The following is a 16914-nucleotide window of genomic DNA, read 5'->3' as shown; positions in this document are numbered from 1 at the left end:
AAATTACTTGGGATAGACACTTTGCAACAAATATTTTGTTGCATCTGTGTGTTAGACTTTCAGTATTTGGTTATGAAATGGATGTTGGATATCTTACATGCTGTGTTTTTAAGAAATACGTTTGTATTAGAGTTGTAGTTCAGATCGTGAGTGCACTCTTGAAGTGAACCTCTTGACCACCCTTTCTTACCACATGTTAAATGACCTTGTGGAGTCTCTTGGACTTCACCTCTTTCAAAAAAGGTGCCCTGCAGGAGCGCAGCTAATGTTCTCCAGCTGCTGATGGGTGCTCACTCCTTGGGACAAGACTAAACCTAGCATGAACCACCCCCCCAAAAATGCCTAAAGTGTGGATACTGGACCATCTGCATCAACCATTTCACTCCATGAAACTTTTCTTACTGGGCTGCACTGCTTGCTAATGCAGACATAGCAGAGTTTTGTGTGGACCTAGTATTGATCTCCCTAGTTCGTATGTGCAGACTAAAACATCCTGCATGAGAAACAAAAGAAAATAGTGGGTGATTAGTAAAATCTTGAGCGATTGCATATAAATCCTGTGGATGAGGTCAGGTGAAGGAAGTAGTGAGGCATGCAGAAATAAGAATTTGGATTGGCAAGGAAAGATCCTTTGTCAAAAGGGGAAAGCGCCTCTGCCTCTCCCTTTCCAAACCTGGCACCAAAAGGGTTTCTGCCAGTGATGGTTGCAATTCCTCAACATGTATGTATTGACAAACATACATGCATACACGCACACCTGTGTCAAGATGACACCAAGGCTATACATGTCAAATGGGGTGCAGTTTACCTTGGTTTTCTCAGATTCACCTTTTGCAGCATTACTGAACTGCCTCGCTGAAAGGTCAGGTATGCACCAGCTCTGGTGCGTGGGAAGTGGTGACTGTGTGTGTCAACAAGAGCAAAAGCGGTGGGATGTTGATAGTAAGATCAGCTCCGTTGTTTTCTGAAACGTCATCCTCAGTTGCTTTCGGTGCAACAAGTTGCTGTAACTCCAAAAGCTAGGTATGTAAAAATGGATTTGAGAGACTGCCGTGCTGATCTGATGGCTCCTTGGGAGTAGGTATTGTGTCTGTCTGCATCCATGCCAGGTCAGCCCTATCCTTGCTCCATGGATCAGAATACTGTCGTTACTGAGATTGCGCTGGAGTAACAGAAAGGGAAGTTTGCTTATTTACTTGAGGCTTTATTAAAAGTCATTAATTAATAATTAATTATGAAGCAGCATGAGCCAGGAGAGAATCTCTCTTACTGTCATTCTTTTTTACTCTCTGACAGCCATGTTGGGTTGCGGGTGCAGAGGTGATAAAATGTAAAAGCAGTCTTTGAAGTATTTGGTGAGGACTGTGTCCCCTTTGCTTATTCAGGGTTGCTGAGTATAAAGTTGGTTTTCATTTTGAGAGGAGAAATCCACCATGAGGGAAGTGTTTTACTTCATCACAAATTCTTATTTTTCCTCTGAAATGTTATTTGGATGGAAAAAAAATTTGAACAGCCCTCGGAGAAACCCATTTAAAAAATATTTCCTTTTTTGTCTTATTCAAATTCCTGTCTTTCAAGCCTGTAAATGTCTGTGTGACCTGATCTAAATGTGGACCCTTATTGTTGGGTCTGCAGGATTAAGAGGAATCAGGACAGGTGCAGAGAGTTGCATGGGGACTTCTGGTTTGTTAACAGTGGCTCTTATTCCTTGGGGACAGAAATAACCCTCCTGATCATTTTAAATGTATGTGTAAATCATAGCTGCCAGTACTTTGCATTATTTGTATACACAAATACATAAAATGCAAAATATTGATAGCCATGATTTAAAACATTTTTGGCACATTTTTGTTTTATTGAATTTGTGGCTGTAGTGAGTGTGTGTGCATGCGTGTGCAAGAATATTAGGTGCATATAGAATATATTTTATTTATATTTCTATAGTTAAAACAGAACCAATGAGCAGCAGTGAGATTGCTACTACTACTACCACAGACGGGTCTTTAGACAATTTCTCAGGATCAGGTAAGGAATAAACAAAGGTTTTAAGCTCAGCATTTTTTCATTTACTATTTTCTTATCCCATGTGGTCTAAACCTGTGCACAGCTGTTAAAAAGCCTTGTGCACTTTGCAGCTTATGCCTGTTTCTGTTCGTCTTACTCAGACAGTGTAAGTCAATAGGAGTTTTCCCCGAGTAAGGAGCATTACAGCATCAGGCTTATTAATCTCTATTGGTGTCTTCAGTGGGAGTCTCACTAGGGAGTATTCTGGCCCAGAGTAATTACTCTTTTGTCTTCTGTAAGTAAACATACCTGCCTCTGTGATTAGTGTTGTAATTGAGGGGTAGGTCTTCCTCATTTATTGTAATTTATTATTATTATCAAGGTATTCATTCTTTGGTCAGGCTTTTTTTCTTCCTGGAAGCCAAACACATCTTAGCTTCTAACAGACAGGAGACAAACACTGTGAGAAAATCCTAAGATGTTTGCACAGTTTTGCATACCTATGGATTAACTGTGGTATTTCTAGCACATTGTTTTTATGGTGCAAATCAAATAGAAAAGGATCTAGTACTATGTCGTGGGATTATATTTCCAGACTAGCAAAATTTGACATCTCGCAACCAGTCAGGCTCCAAGTAGCCAGCCCTTTTCTGGTCTTGTCACAGCCTCTATTTTCTGCGCATGCTGTTGAGTATGAAAGTATCAAACTTGAAAGGCAAAAAAAGGTTTCTAGAGTATTTTAAATCTCTGAAAGAAGAAAAGGTAGTGTGTTTGATAGTAGCTACGTACATCTGTGGTGATCTGACTAAAGGTCGGACCGTAGCATTTGACGTATCTGCAGCCTCACAGGCCACAGAAAATTAAAACTATCAGGTGTGGAAGGCACGGAAAGAGATTCCCTGCTTCCCTCCACTCTTCGCGAGCGCTCCCAGAGTGTAAAGATGATGGATTTTCCCTGTAGTTGGCCAGGAAAGGGGTAGCTGGCGAAGGGTAATTATCCGTGCCTTGTTTATTTCCAAGTACTTAGCAATAGGGCCTGTTGTTTCTCCGGCTGTCTGATTTTACAGTAGTCTCATAACCTGCTGCTGACCCCTTCCTGGCAAAGGCTTCAAACCCCACCTTGGGACCTGGAGGAGAAATGGCACCCAAACGGTAACCAGAGAGGGAAGGGCTCCCGAAAATAACGCCCAGAGCGGAGCACGCCAGCACATCCGCCACGCTCTCGGCAGCACCCAAAAATACCGAAAGAAATCAGGACGGGTTGGCGTAAAGCTCTGTGTCAGCAGCGGCTGGGCTGCCGGCGGCGAAGCTCACTGTTTAGCCTCCTGGGCTTAAGCGTTTCACTAAGAACTTTTGCACGAGGGACATCTTTATGCAATACTGACTGTTTGGAAGGTCTGAAAGCATTTGAGAAAGCAGATAAGGTGGGGGGAAAGAGGAGGAAGTGTAATATGGTAATACATCTTCTGTATTATGGAATTATTTTTTTTTTAAAAAAAGAGGCACGTGCTCTGAAGTTGGCCATATGTTTTCAATTGAGGCACGCATAAAGCTCCTTCATAAAATGTAGGTCTTAAAAATTCTAAAAGTTAATAAAAATGTTGCACTTGAGATATCAATAATCCTTTGAAAATATGAAGGGAAATGTTTCCATTAGGAAATAGGTTGTTTGCATTGAAAATGTTGTCTGTGTGCGAGCAAAGAATAAACTATGGCTCAGGAGTTGTACAAAGGGGCAATTTAGTATTTGAGATTTGTAATCAAGATTTTAATGTTAAGCATTCTTGTATAGTTCCTGATAAAATATTATTTTCTATCTAAGGTATCAATGATATTTGAATTTAATTAAAATCTTGTTAATACCCTGAAATTCTATTAGGAAAAATAATATTTGTCTTTGGTGTGTGTATTTACACTTCTGTGTGCTTTCTTTTCTCCTTGGTGCAGCAATTGGAAGCAGTGGTTTCAGCCCAAGACAAACACACCAGTTCTCCCCGCCACAGATTTACCCTTCCAAGTATGATATCTTTTAAAAATAATAATAGTAGTAGTAATAATAACTGAAATAGACAGATTTTAACCTCATTTAAAATAATAATTGGGTCCATCTGTTAGGTCATAATTTAAACCACAGCAGCTTCTAGGGAAAAAAAAATATATTTTTTTTAAATGCTAAGAATGTATTTGAAAATATTTGGAAAGTCCTTATTTTACTTATTCTTTTATTATTGATTTCTTATTGTTGTTTTGTCTTTGTCTTACAGTTTCTGTTGTCTAGCACAGCCTATGATCATGTGTTAATGAAGTAGCAGGATTATAATAAGGCTAAAAATAAGTACACGCATGTCTGTCTAATGCAGTGTCTGTCCTATTTTCTGTCATTTGTAATCAATAGCAGACCATACCCACATATTCTTCCTACCCCCTCTTCACAAACGATGGCTGCGTATGGGCAGACACAGTTTACAACGGGGATGCAACAAGCTACAGCTTATGCCACTTACCCCCAGCCCGGCCAACCCTATGGAATCCCTTCATATGGTAAGAAAGCACGTCTGTGTTGTTTTATTCCCGGGGCAAATGGTTTTTAGATCAAGATTGCGTGACCCTTGCGTTAGTACTTAGTGGGACAGCTGTGCTCCCAAGCATTTCTTGTGGGAGACTGGTAATTTCCCCATTGGAGTGAGTGATGCTTAATTTCTGTATTAAAGAGCTAAGAAGCTACTCAAGAGGTTGACTCTGTTTTGAGATCAAGTAGAGAGATTCACTAGGGTTTTGTAGGTGATATTAAAAAACCAGCACTGAAATGGGAAAAGAGATCTAGGGACTTCCATTACACAGGCACAGCTCCTGGTGACTCGCCGAGGAGCTCTGTTCTCCAGCAACGCAGTAGGCTACGTCGGTACCTAACAGTCTGAATTTCAGCTCATCCAGATTACTGGAACCCAACTGAATCAAACGAAGCTGTGCTGATTTTCAGCAGGTGAAAAACTGATTCAAAAAGACCCCCACCAAAAAAGTCTCACTTTCAATGTTTTAAAACTCCCTGGAGGTGAAAATTGAGGTAAATTGCCACTAAAGCTCTGTCTGCCTGATGAAGGAGATAGTACTAAGTAGCAAGTATTTCCAAAAAAATTTAATTTAAAAACAAGCTGCTGTGGGTGAGACCATTTTGCTGCCAGACTGTCTGCTGGCAGACCACATAGCAGTTCGGCAGCAAGGATGCATTATTAGAAAATAGGTCTTATATTCCTCTGGGGAAATATATTAAAAATATACAATCCACATGCTTTTAGCAGTATATTTTGTAAAGATACATTCAGGTAATGTAAATTTCATACCAAAAGGACAGAACTCACAGTACAAGCTGTGCCCCTTAAAATCATTACAACTTTTAAGTGCAAAACTGGTGAATCTTTCATTCTGAAATCTGCAAGTTGAAATCCACTGGCTCTCAAGTATATCCTACAACAGATTGTTGTGAACAGTAGGTACAAGAAATAGATTATTATTTATCCTTACTTTAAAAAATGTGTTTCATTAGTATATCATCGATAATTACGATCCAAGGAGGCATTCTTCCTGTGGCTATAGCCTTGATTACTTACTGCCAAAAATATGGTTATAAACATAAATTGGATGTTTCAGTTTCAGTTCCATTCCACATATTTTAAACTTACACAAACAAGATACTTTAAGGATATTTAAACTTCATTTTCAAGACTACAGAGGTGGGGATTTTTCCCACCACCCCCACAAGCTCGTGTGGCTGATGAGAGCTCATCTGCTATTTCCAGCTGGATCAGGTGGTGTGATAACAGACGACCCCTTTCCCCACCACACTTTTCTTGAACCATTTCTCCTGCGGACACCTCGTGTTCATACTTGGCTGGCTGCTGTGGCTTGGACAGCCCAAACAGTGACTTTTTTGTTTTTTGCTTGGTTCCTCTGGATGAAATCCTGACCTCACTGAAGTCAGCTATAAAACTCCCACTGCCTTCAGCAAGGCCTTGATTTCACTACTTGAGTTTAGCTGTCTCGCTGTCGTCGGAGCTATAATTGAGAGTTGCTTTACTTGGCAACTGCTCGCCGGGGGTTAACGTGCCTGCCTGCTCTTTTGTTTTGTTTTGTTTTTTTGCCCACTCCATCCCCTGCGCCTAGGACTTCAGATAATTTTGCCTAACGTTTTACATTGCAGAGCTGCTTTAGACCGCTGAAGCCCCCAGCTCCCCAGCCAAGTGGATTTTAATGCGTTTTGTTCTTTTCAGACAGTGCCTCGTGACTGGGGCTAAGGTGCTCCTCGCTGATGTATTTTGTAGGGGTAATACTGAAAAGCAAATACCTATTAAAAAGTTTTGGGACCCAACACCATAGATATTTTTGCATGTTTAAGGCACATCATAGAATCCGTGCTCCCAGAATAAATTACCTGGGGAACGCTGGGACGCTCGTTTGCAACAGGCAAGAACCGAAGCCTTGTTTAGAGCCAAAATTCTCCTCTTTGGCCTGCAGCTTAGACCCCACGTACCGTCTGCCTTGCCTTTCTCTCGTCCAGACAGAGCGCTTCCAGCAAGCTCTAAAGAGAGGAGACTTAGGACATACGTGAAAGGAAAAACTCTGAGCTGGAGTGGGGGGCTTCTTTCCTCTGGGACTTCCTGGAAGAAAAAGCACTTGTGAATTCCCGTGTCAACCTGCCTCAAGTTTTCTCTCTAGGGCAGAGTTTGGGGAGGTGCTGTCTCGAGTGCCCCTCCGGCCTCTTGGTTTTCCCAGTCCCCCGCCTCAGCGTGGTGCAGCCGTGCAGGCAGGAAGGGGGGTGGAGGGGAATGCCACCGACAGCTGCCTCCCAGGGGCTCCTGGCTCTGCTTCATCTGCAAAGCCCCTGAGGAGGCTGGAGAATTTCCTGAAGCTCCCTTCTCCTGCCTGCTGTGGTACCAGCACCTAGCAAAAGCTTCGCTTACCGACTTCTTGTCTTTCCAGATCCTGGCAGTCCCCTTATGTTTTCTCGCTGTCCCTTCCCGCTTCCTTGCATACATTAGGCTTGGGAGAAGGAGAAGGGAGCATCGAGGTTTGATGAGTGAAGGCTTTCTGGGTGAGAGCAGGTGGGAAGAGTAAGTCCCAGGAGATGAAAGGCTCTTCATAGCATGGAGGTTTGCAAAAGGGCACCTCAGTGCCAAGTTGTCTTCACTCAAGTGGCATCCTCCTGCCACTGCCTTCGATCATCTCCTCCCACTTCGTCTGAGATGGAGAGTTGAAGCAGGCCGTTAAAGCTGGACTAGAAATTTAATGCTTGATTTAGTTAAACTTTCTCTGAGCCATATTTAATCGGTATTTCAGAAGTCCTTAAACAGACAACAAATAGAGATCGTTGATACCGAAACATCCCTAGCAGGAGTTTCCCCGTGGAAACGAGGTGTCAGATTCGTCATTGGGATTGTTTAATTGAAACATGAAACAGAAGAAGCAAGTAAGCATCAGGGAAAAACAAGCAAACAGGGTTAGTCTGGCAGTTAGCGGGTCTGGCAGAAGGAATTAAGGGTAATTAATGACAGCACTTGAAAAATAATGATTTAAATGGCAGAAGAAAACATGCTGCCATTTGTATATAGGGAGATACTGAAGTTTTGCAAACACAGTAACTTCTCAGCACTCTCCTGCCTTCAAATGTTGTTGAATATTGTTTAAAAAAAAAAAAAATCCAACCAGGAAATGGATTTAGATTAACAGTCATTTTCAAAGGAATGTCACTAATTCACACTTAGTTAATTCAGTTCAAATAAGGGTGGTTTCTGAACAATGAGGTATCACTGAATGCCACAGTGAAACTTAAGAGTATTGTATTACTTTTCTACTGCTTTGGCTATAATTATTTTTAAATGGTAGTTCATGTTGGGACAACCTTGTAATTAAAACTAAGAGACAGAGGCTGAATTGTGTGTGTTTCCTCAGTGTTTCACGTGCTGATATTTACTTGCTTGTTGTCTTACAAATTGGGGGAAGAATCACTGAAGCTGGGAGGCAAGTCATTCATTTAATTGGACTTTGGATTCTTTTATTACTAAATTTGGAAATGAGAGAGTAATGTGATGTGTAATGGATTTCCCTGTCAGTGTAGATTAATGACTCTCTGCTATGTTTTTCCCAGTTTGGGAGACTGCTTCAGCAATAGTTCCTGTCTATTAGGTGTTTATTTGTTAAAAGACTGCCTCCTATAGTGTTTAATTAGCTTCGAAAATCATCATTACACGTTAATGCTGCTAGTTCTCTTTATCCACTTCTAATTCCTTAGAAAGCCATTGTACTCAGAGCCATGTAATTTTCACGTAGGAATATTATACAATGCAAATCTCAGTTATGTCATTAATGGGTGGATGGCAGGAGAGCTTGGCTATGCTATGCTTCATTAAAATCATATAAAGTTGCTAATCTACCTCTGTGAAATGTCATGAATATATGGAAAAGTTAGCCTCTGGCAGGAAAGGAAAAAAGGAATAATGCAACTTCCTGTTCATGTATAAATTTCTTTTGCAGTCATTGGAAACACAGTTTTGAATTTAACCTCTCCCTGGTGAACTTCAGTTTTATGTGTGCTTTTAGACTGCCCTTACCCTGTTCATTTGTGCATGCTCTCGGTATTTGTTCTTTCATGCATGCAATAGTAGGTGTATGTTAAAAATGCTGTTAGTTAAGTGATTTTATTTTCCATCCCTGTTTGAATACGAACAAATAGATTTGCTGTCACTAACTGATTTAGGTGCATTGTGGGCAGGCATCAAGACAGAAGGTGGATTGGCACAGTCACAGTCACCTGGACAGACAGGATTTCTAAGCTACGGTGCCAGCTTTAGCACACCTCAACCTGGACAGGCTCCCTATAGCTACCAGATGCAAGGTCTGTATAAAGAGATATTACCATTAATTAGATCTAGTTAATGCTATGGGGTTTGGGTTTTTTTCCCCCTTATGTCTTTACATTCCTAGGATAAAAATGAATGTTTGCTCAAGCACTTCCTTCTGATGTTCTTGCAGTTGGAGCTGAAATGATGATTGCCTTTGCTGAGAGCTGCAACGGGCCAGCTCTCAGCAGTTTGGAAGATCCCTCGCTTAGTGACTTCATTAATTTTTAAATAGTGAAGTGTTGTAGTGCTCTTACAGTAAAAATGCGTCTCAGAATAGCAATAGTTTAACAAATAGTGAATATGACAAAACGAGTCCTGGAAAACATGTCAGGATTATGAATTTAGGAAGTGCCAAATATAATTTGACACCTGAGTGTGTTTGGGGAGGGAGAAGAAGATAAAAATACCTTCTGCAGCTGTGGAGGTAGCTGAGTAATGATTGAAGTCCGTTTCTTTGAAGTCTATTTAAAAGCTATAAGTCTTTGTATGTGCGGGCTATTATTATCAATTATATTTTGTAGCCTTACTTGCCTGTTTAGTTTACTTAACATCTTTCCACCTTGTTCTCCCAATTCCTTTTTCCCCTTCTGTATCGGGAACTTGCTGGGTGTGCCTGGTTCTGGATTTTCACCACCTTAAGGGATATTTAAAAAAATCTTTGTTTACTGCAAACACCTAATTTTAGATGTCTGCTGCAGGACTTTTCCACCCCTAATTTGACAGTTGAAATCAGGTGTGTTGCAGATTTTAGAATTGTTGAAATCTGTGATCACTCACAGAATTGGACCACATTTTTTAGAAGTTTAGCACCTCTCTTTATTATTACCATGCTCCATTTAAACTGTGCGCCATCATGTAAACACTCTGTGAAATGTCTTGAGGCAGAAGTGCTTTCAGAGACCAAGTGAATGAGGTTTTGCTTTTGTTCCATGGCTTTAAGGGTCTATTTATTGATCCAGTCCTTCGCTCAGACACATGAGAGATGTTTGGGTTTTTTTTTTTAAATCCCCTTTTGAACTATGTGTTGAGTAGCTCCGTAGGGCAGAAGCGACCATCTGACATCTGAAGTATTGCTTACTTGTAGTGTGCTCTGACAAGTAAGAGGAAGGTAGTATTAGTATGCAAGCTTTCATCTACATGCTGAATTATGGTGATCTTCTACTTGTTGGCATAGATATAACCATAACTAGGTTATTGGGTTTGCTTTCTGCAGATAGCCACACTAAAAAAATCAAACACGCATACCCCCAAACTCCCCAAAATGCCCTACCTCTCCGTAGGAGAGAGGACAGAATGCTTGCCAGCAGCAGCTATGAGGAACTCCTGGATCAACATTCCAGCTTTTAAGGAACTGGTAATTCATGGTCGCTAGGAAATAGTTATTGAAAAATCATGTCTGTGTTGTCTATAATTTCTATTGCAGTAGTGCCTTTGTGCCACAGTCATGTATCAGGATCCTGTTGTGCTAACTTATACAGCCAAATGAAAATATAGTCCCCACAGAAATTGGAGGCTAAAATAAAACGCACAGGCTAGGAAGGCCTAATATAACAATAAAGCTGGCACCGTTTAGGCATAATAAACAGTTGTCACCCCATATTGGTTATCTAAGCTCTAAAGGTGGGGGTTTTTGTAAGATACAGAGCTGAGGGATGTCAATAAAAAGGGATTTTAGGAAGGACAATGAAGTAGTTTTGCAGATGTCTATGGGAAACTCATTCGATGGAGGGAGGAAAGGGGGAGCAGCATGGGATAATGTGAGAGAGTGCTTGTTGGAAAATTTTAAGAGTAAGCAGTGAATTCTGGCATTAGTAGAGCAAAGCTAGGACTCGGTCAGTGGACTACATCGAGGTCTGTCATAAAGGGTATTGCTTTGTTTCCTGCAATGTGCAAAATATGTATAAGATCAGAATTTTCAAGGTCATGAAAGGGTGGAGGTTGTCAAGAGATGGAACGGTAAGATCTTGGAAAGCATTTCAGCTGTACACATTGAAAGGCAAGGATCTAAAAATATGCTGCAAAAGAAATGTGTTAAAGACGACCCAGTTGTGAAACTCTAATGAGAGGAGGGTCAGAGGCATTGATTTTCAGCCAGGTCTGAGCCTGAGTTCTGCTCCAGCTGTGCAATGCTTGGGGTGAGAGCTGCCTACCTGTGGAAGGCAGCAGATTGCTGACAGTCTGACTTGGGTGGAAGAGCCACAGGTCAGAGTCTGGGGGTCCAGGTGGTGTGTATGTCATCTCTGTTGTGCTCACGAACAGCACGGTGTGTGGATGAGGGAAGGACTGGTATCCTACTTAGAGACCATGAGAATGGAAATAAGGAGAATTTTTTGAACAGAAATCTTGGTGGAGTTGTCAAAAGCTGAGTAGAAAAGAATCACATTGCTGAACAGGTCTTTCTTGCAGTTAAATGTTGACAGTATTTATCTATACTATACATGAGAATATGTCTTTTTAATATTTTCATTAGGCTGACTTTTGAATTTGAAACAACTTTAAATTGACATAATTCTTCCTTTTGATTGAACAGATGTTAAAAGTAAAGAGGAACATTTGTTTCCCTTTCCTCATTTAATTTTAGAAGAACCTATTCATAGTTTCAATTATTATTTAAAGACAAAATTTATTCTTTTGACAGAAGATGGGGGTAGTGCTGCTGGTGTTCAGTTGTTTGTGCAGAAACCTCCAGAGAGGGAAATGAGTTTATTCTCCCTTTCCCCTCTAGCAGTATATGGGCAGGCTGCAGCTTCAGCCTCGTCATAGTCTGCAATAGCCGTTCTTCATCTTCTGCGTGCGGCTGCTGAGCTGCTAAATGGAGATAATGGATCCCACAACCTACTTCACAACCAAGCGTTACATGACAGCGTGCTCGGGGCCCTGCTGGCATTCTTGCCTGCAGTAAAGGGGATTTCCTAGCGGCCTTGCAGTTGCTGTGCTTGTGCTCCCTGATCGGGGTTACCTCGTGCTCGAAAGCTTTGGAGTTATTCTGGTTCCTCTCCCTGGGGCAAATGTCTCCCTGCAACGTAAAGGCGCTGCCTCGTGGTGCGTGTGCAGCCAATTAAACCGAGTGCTTTTCCTGACCCTGCTAAAATTACAGCGTGATTAGTCCCCGAACAATAGCGGAGGGAGAGACTGCCAACTTTTGAAAATGATGAGGAAAATTGCTGCCTGTGATTCCTTGCTAAGGTTATTCTGGTAATTGGATTTTTGTTTGTTACAAATTTATCATCCCTGGAACAGGGGGTGTGGAGGGGAGAGGGTGGGAAGAGGACCTAGGCGGTTCTGCTGCCCCATCTCCCCACTCCCGCCGCCCTTACTTTAATGAGTATGTTCCTAAAGCTGTTTTTCATATAAGTTGCTTCATAGATGCTGAAAGACCACATACATGACTAATGGCTGTGGGAATGGGCCGTTGTTCCTATATTGGCAGAGTTATAAGCATTGCTCAGAGAGGGTAAATGGAGCAGAGAAGGGCTGGGGGAAGCACCAAGGAAAGAGCTCCATTTGCCACTGTCTTCCTGAGTATCCTTTGACTGTGATAAAAACGGGGCTTTTACCCTGCACTCGCGTGCCCTGCCGCTGGAAGGGCACTAGACCTGTGATGAGCACCAGCATTGTTTTCGTTACCAAGACTGTGATGTTTGAGAACATACTAACCAATTGGTTTGGGAATTCATCCATAAAAAAGTAAACGTTAAGGTATTCGGTTATTATTATACAGTATAAAAATATTGTGCTGGATGGCTAAGCAGTTACTAGGACAACAAGGGGGAGTTTGCCAAGGATTTTTAAACACTGTAAGCAAACGGAAGAAACCTTGAGTTTAAATAGCCCATCTGGCCGTCTTAGGCTTTCCCAGGAGAGCCGCACTAAAATTCTGCCACATACATACGTTGTACCCTGATGATAGACATAGCCCATGGCAAGGAGACGGAGCTAGGAAAGCAAATGGACTTCTGTGGCAAATACACAGGGGAGGACCGCATCCTGCGCATCGCGGCGGCACGGGGGCGAGCCCCGCGCCTGGAGCCCGTGCCCTGGTCCCAGCAGGGACCGGCCGTCTTCCGACGCTGACTGGGATTCCCAGCTTTAATGTGGGTCCGCGCTCTTTGCAAAATAGACCTTTGACCTGCAATTTACAGCTTTTATCACATTTTAAACCTACGTAGCTGGCCAACTTGGGGCAGTAAATCTTGTGCGTTTTGTAGAGGTTCTTATTTTTGTGTTTGTTCAGCCAAAGGCAGGAGCAGCAGCTCTATGCCGTGCTGCGGCCGATTATTTAAAAAACAAATGGCAAAATTGGAGTATTTGAAAAACAACTTTAGGCCAGTAGCTCTGGGTGGCCCACAGAGCCGTTTCTGAGAAACCTGCTTCATGTTTGTTACGGTCTAAGAGACCCCTACCCCTCCTCCATAGGAGCCAGTGCTGACCATGAGATGAAAGAGAGAGATCTGCATGTTAGTATGTGTGTGTCTTTGTCTGAGAGGGAGAGATGCTGGCTGGCATGTAATTACTTTTCTCATTTGCTCTTGCAAATTATTTGCCAAACTTTCTGTGGGAAGATAATGTATTCCTCAAAAAAAGTTTTTGGTTTGGGGTTTTTTTTCTTCTTATAACTATGAGAGGCCTTTTATATCTTTTTAGAATGGCTCAAACCACGCACCTATAAAACCTGTGTTTGAATGTATTACGGCATCACTCAGAAATAACTACAGAAATAAAAAGAGACACAGTGACTTACATTCTTCCAGCCAAAGCAGTCTTAGAAATAAAATAGCATTTCAAAGTTTTGCAATTTAAAATATTTTTCAGCTGTATTTTGGCTCTGGGGTTCGTTATAATAAAAAATAACATCTGTTTTCCAATTTTAAATTAAGTTTAAAACAACATGTTTTTCTCATTAGTACTGTTTATCTGTACTATCTGCTAAACTTGGATGTCAACTCTTCTGCTGAAGTAATCTGATTTTAGTTCACAGGATTAGTAGCATCTATCAACAACCACAGAGCTTTTGCACTAATAGCAAATACAAGAGAAATGTTTACAGTCATTATCACACGTTAAGTTTAAGCTTCATCTTTTGCTCCCACTGCTGTTGGACATACTTCATGTCTACTTTGAGGCTTAACTTGTGTGCGTTTTTAGTAACTTTTGCAGTCAAAACATTTAGATATTTTTCTTTCTGACTTCTTACAGCTAGAATACCTTTTGCTTTGTTGTTGTTGTTGTTTAAAAAAGTAAATAGCTCACAAATGCCCTTTAGGGCTTGTACTAAGCATGCAGCCCTGCCTGCATTCCTCGCTGTTTGGATTTGCAAGAAATGTCGCTTTTCCCCATGGGTAACCGCTGCATAGGATTTGGTTGTTAATTGAGTCGTGTCAGGTACATCAGAGGATCGGTGCATCTGTACGGCTGGCTCCCTGTTGATTTACATCCCTCCTTGCCTCCTTCGTTCACCTGCAAGCTTTTGCTCCCAAGGTCTTGGTATATCTTTGCGCTGAGGCAGGTTTCGGCGGCGAGGGAGGCTGTAAACAACCCGTGAGCTTTAATGCGAGCTCCTCGCTGGCTGGTGCTCTCCTGCTGGACGAGTTCAATAGGTTGCCTCATTACAGACTTTCTGGTGGCTTAAGTAGCTTCACCCTGTGCATCCATATGTCTCAGCTGGTGGCTGTGTCACTCCCGGGTTATAACCAGCGAGGGCAAAACAGCTGAAAGGGGGTTGCTGCGCTTTTAGTGGAACAGCTTCTCAGGTTAGGTAGTAAGCAAGAGCCCCATCTGTCTATTTTTGGTGGCTCGTGAAAGGGGGAGGAGGGAGGTGAAGGCAGTAATTCAGTCTCTGGGCTAAATTCAATCTTGGGTCTCCCTTCTCAGAGAGATACTTTTTTCCCTTGTGTCATGCCCGGTAGACTCTATCAAAAAAGAAGAAGGTTCGCAGCCCAAGGCTGTCTGTGATCGATTAGCGAATCCTAATGGCTTCGCAGTCGGGCTGAGCTGTTCGGAGCAGGGAGTTATGGCTTTTGCTGTTCCTGCAAGGGGCTGAGGCTCAGGGAGGGGAGAGGACCCGGTTCTCACAGACAGTAGGAGAAATGGAGCCAGTGGGCTTCAGTGAGGGGAGACGGCATCCCTCGGGACAAGGCTCACAGTTGTTCAACAAAAACTGGAAGTAAAGAAACCCTCATTACTTCCACAGCGCTGGGTATTATTTGGAGGGGTGGGATAGCCTAATATTCTATCAGACCCGAGGTGGCTCCAAATTCCTGTCTAAATTTCAAGTTTTTCTTTTTATTGCAGTAATGAAATATAGGGTGTAGGAACGATGAATTATCACTTTCCATATATTAACATGTTATAGAGCTGATGACAACCGAATCGGTCAACATATGGGAAATATTACAAATATGCCATATCCTTATGATATAATCGCATGATGGAAGTTATTTTCCAATACTGTGTTTTAGTAATTCACATAATTTTTCATTTCATTTCAGGCAGCAGTTTTACAACATCATCAGGAATATATGCAGGAAATAATTCACTCACAAATTCTACTGGATTTAATAGTTCACAGCAGGTAAATTTGTAAATATGAGTTGAGGAAACTTTGGCAAACTTAGAATTCTCATCCACTGAAAAAACGTAACCCTTAAATAGCTTTTTGAAAGAAATTAGCATCCTTTCAAGCTAAACTAACGTTTATAAATGTTTTTCTTCAATTTGTCATCTTCCAATAGTAGAACTAATTGTCGGGGGGTTGATGTTCTTATTCACACATCTTCAGCAGTGTGTCTAATAAACTGTTTGTATGAGAAGACATACTAAATTATGTGTAATTTAGATTTCATTTTACTGCCCCGCAGTTTTAGGTCCTACGGCATCCAGTCCAGGAAGCATACGTGCTGAAAGTCTGACATGTGTTTGTAGTTATATTTTGGAATTTATACTAAAAAGTAGCAAAACTTTGATGGACTTTTCAGTTGCTTTTTTGTCTTGCAGGAATATCCCTCTTATCCCAGTTTTGGCCAGGGCCAATATGCACAGTATTATAATAGCTCACCATATCCTTCACATTACATGACAAACAGTAACACCAGCCCAACGACACCCTCCACAAATGCAACATACCAGCTTCAAGAACCACCATCTGGCATCACCAGTCAAGCGGTTACAGATCCTGCAGCAGGTAATTACATGGATTTTATGGTCCCTATGAGGCACGTTTTTGTAAGTTGAAAGGAGGTTGAATTGGATTTTTTTTTTTTTGGTGTAGTCGTTGATTTTTTTTTTTTTTTTATTATTTCTTAATCCTGAGCCTGTGGCACATCTTGCACAGATTCTAATGGTAAATAGACTAAAGAAAAACCAGGATCAGTAAAAGTTTTAAAGCTTGTGTGAAATACAAGTTGTTTGTATTTATTTGTAAAATGATTCTGTTAAAAATTGCAGGATATGGGAAGGTCTTTACACTAAACCAGAACCTGATGCTTTTAAGCTCTGTCTTCATTAAGATAAACTCCTTTGATTTTTTCCTAAGTAAGACTGAAATGGAGAGGCCTTCAGACCATAGACCAACTGTCCACTTGAAAGAGAGCTTTTGTATTTTTCACTTTCAGAGGACATAATAATGCTTGTAATGGGGAGTTAAAATTGCACAAGTGTTTCCATTTTAAGAAAAGATTTTCAGTGGCTTGTCCTTCTTCCCAGTCGTTTTACCTTTCTTGCTGGAATTTGGCAGTCCTGTACTAGTTGAGACATTTTTTGAACATTTATGCCAAACTGCTCCAACTGTTTTTGGAAATGAGGGGTGAAAAATACTTTTCCCATTATTAAAAAAAAAACAAAACATTTTTTAACAGTTCAAGCATGTCGGTAGTTAGTAGATGGCAGAAGTTTGCAATGTGTCAGAGAGAAAGTCCACGGTTGCAGATGTGTTTCTCAGTAATGCGGTAAGAAACAGTTATGATTTGACAATGTTATCAGGAGGTTTTGTTTTGGAATTTTGTTGGGGGAGATTGTT

At 41.4% G+C, this 16914-nt stretch overlaps 1 protein-coding gene across 15 annotated transcripts in view; it reads left to right on the top strand.

Moving 5' to 3' along the window:
• EYA1 (EYA transcriptional coactivator and phosphatase 1) overlaps window positions 1-16914 on the top strand; it is a 166551-nt gene that overhangs the window by 92762 nt on the left and 56875 nt on the right. For 7 of the 15 annotated variants that reach the window (XR_012649831.1, XR_012649820.1, XR_012649825.1 and 4 more), the window contains 6 exons: window positions 1945-2025; window positions 3952-4021; window positions 4400-4545; window positions 8756-8893; window positions 15389-15471; window positions 15894-16080. Coding sequence is in view for 1 of the 15 variants with exons in the window: in XM_075023440.1 (XP_074879541.1) it covers window positions 1945-2025; window positions 3952-4021; window positions 4400-4545; window positions 8756-8893; window positions 15389-15471; window positions 15894-16080 (705 nt within the window). In the remaining 14 variants the exon portion in view is untranslated. The remainder of the gene's footprint in view (window positions 1-1944; window positions 2026-3951; window positions 4022-4399; window positions 4546-8755; window positions 8894-15388; window positions 15472-15893; window positions 16081-16914) is intronic. The other 8 variants (XR_012649828.1, XR_012649824.1, XR_012649827.1 and 5 more) reach the window with 5 other exon arrangements.

The sequence above is a fragment of the Buteo buteo genome, chromosome 3 (genome assembly GCF_964188355.1).
Source record: "Buteo buteo chromosome 3, bButBut1.hap1.1, whole genome shotgun sequence".
Classification (NCBI taxonomy): domain Eukaryota; kingdom Metazoa; phylum Chordata; class Aves; order Accipitriformes; family Accipitridae; genus Buteo; species Buteo buteo.
This window is presented reverse-complemented; position numbering and strand designations above follow the sequence as displayed.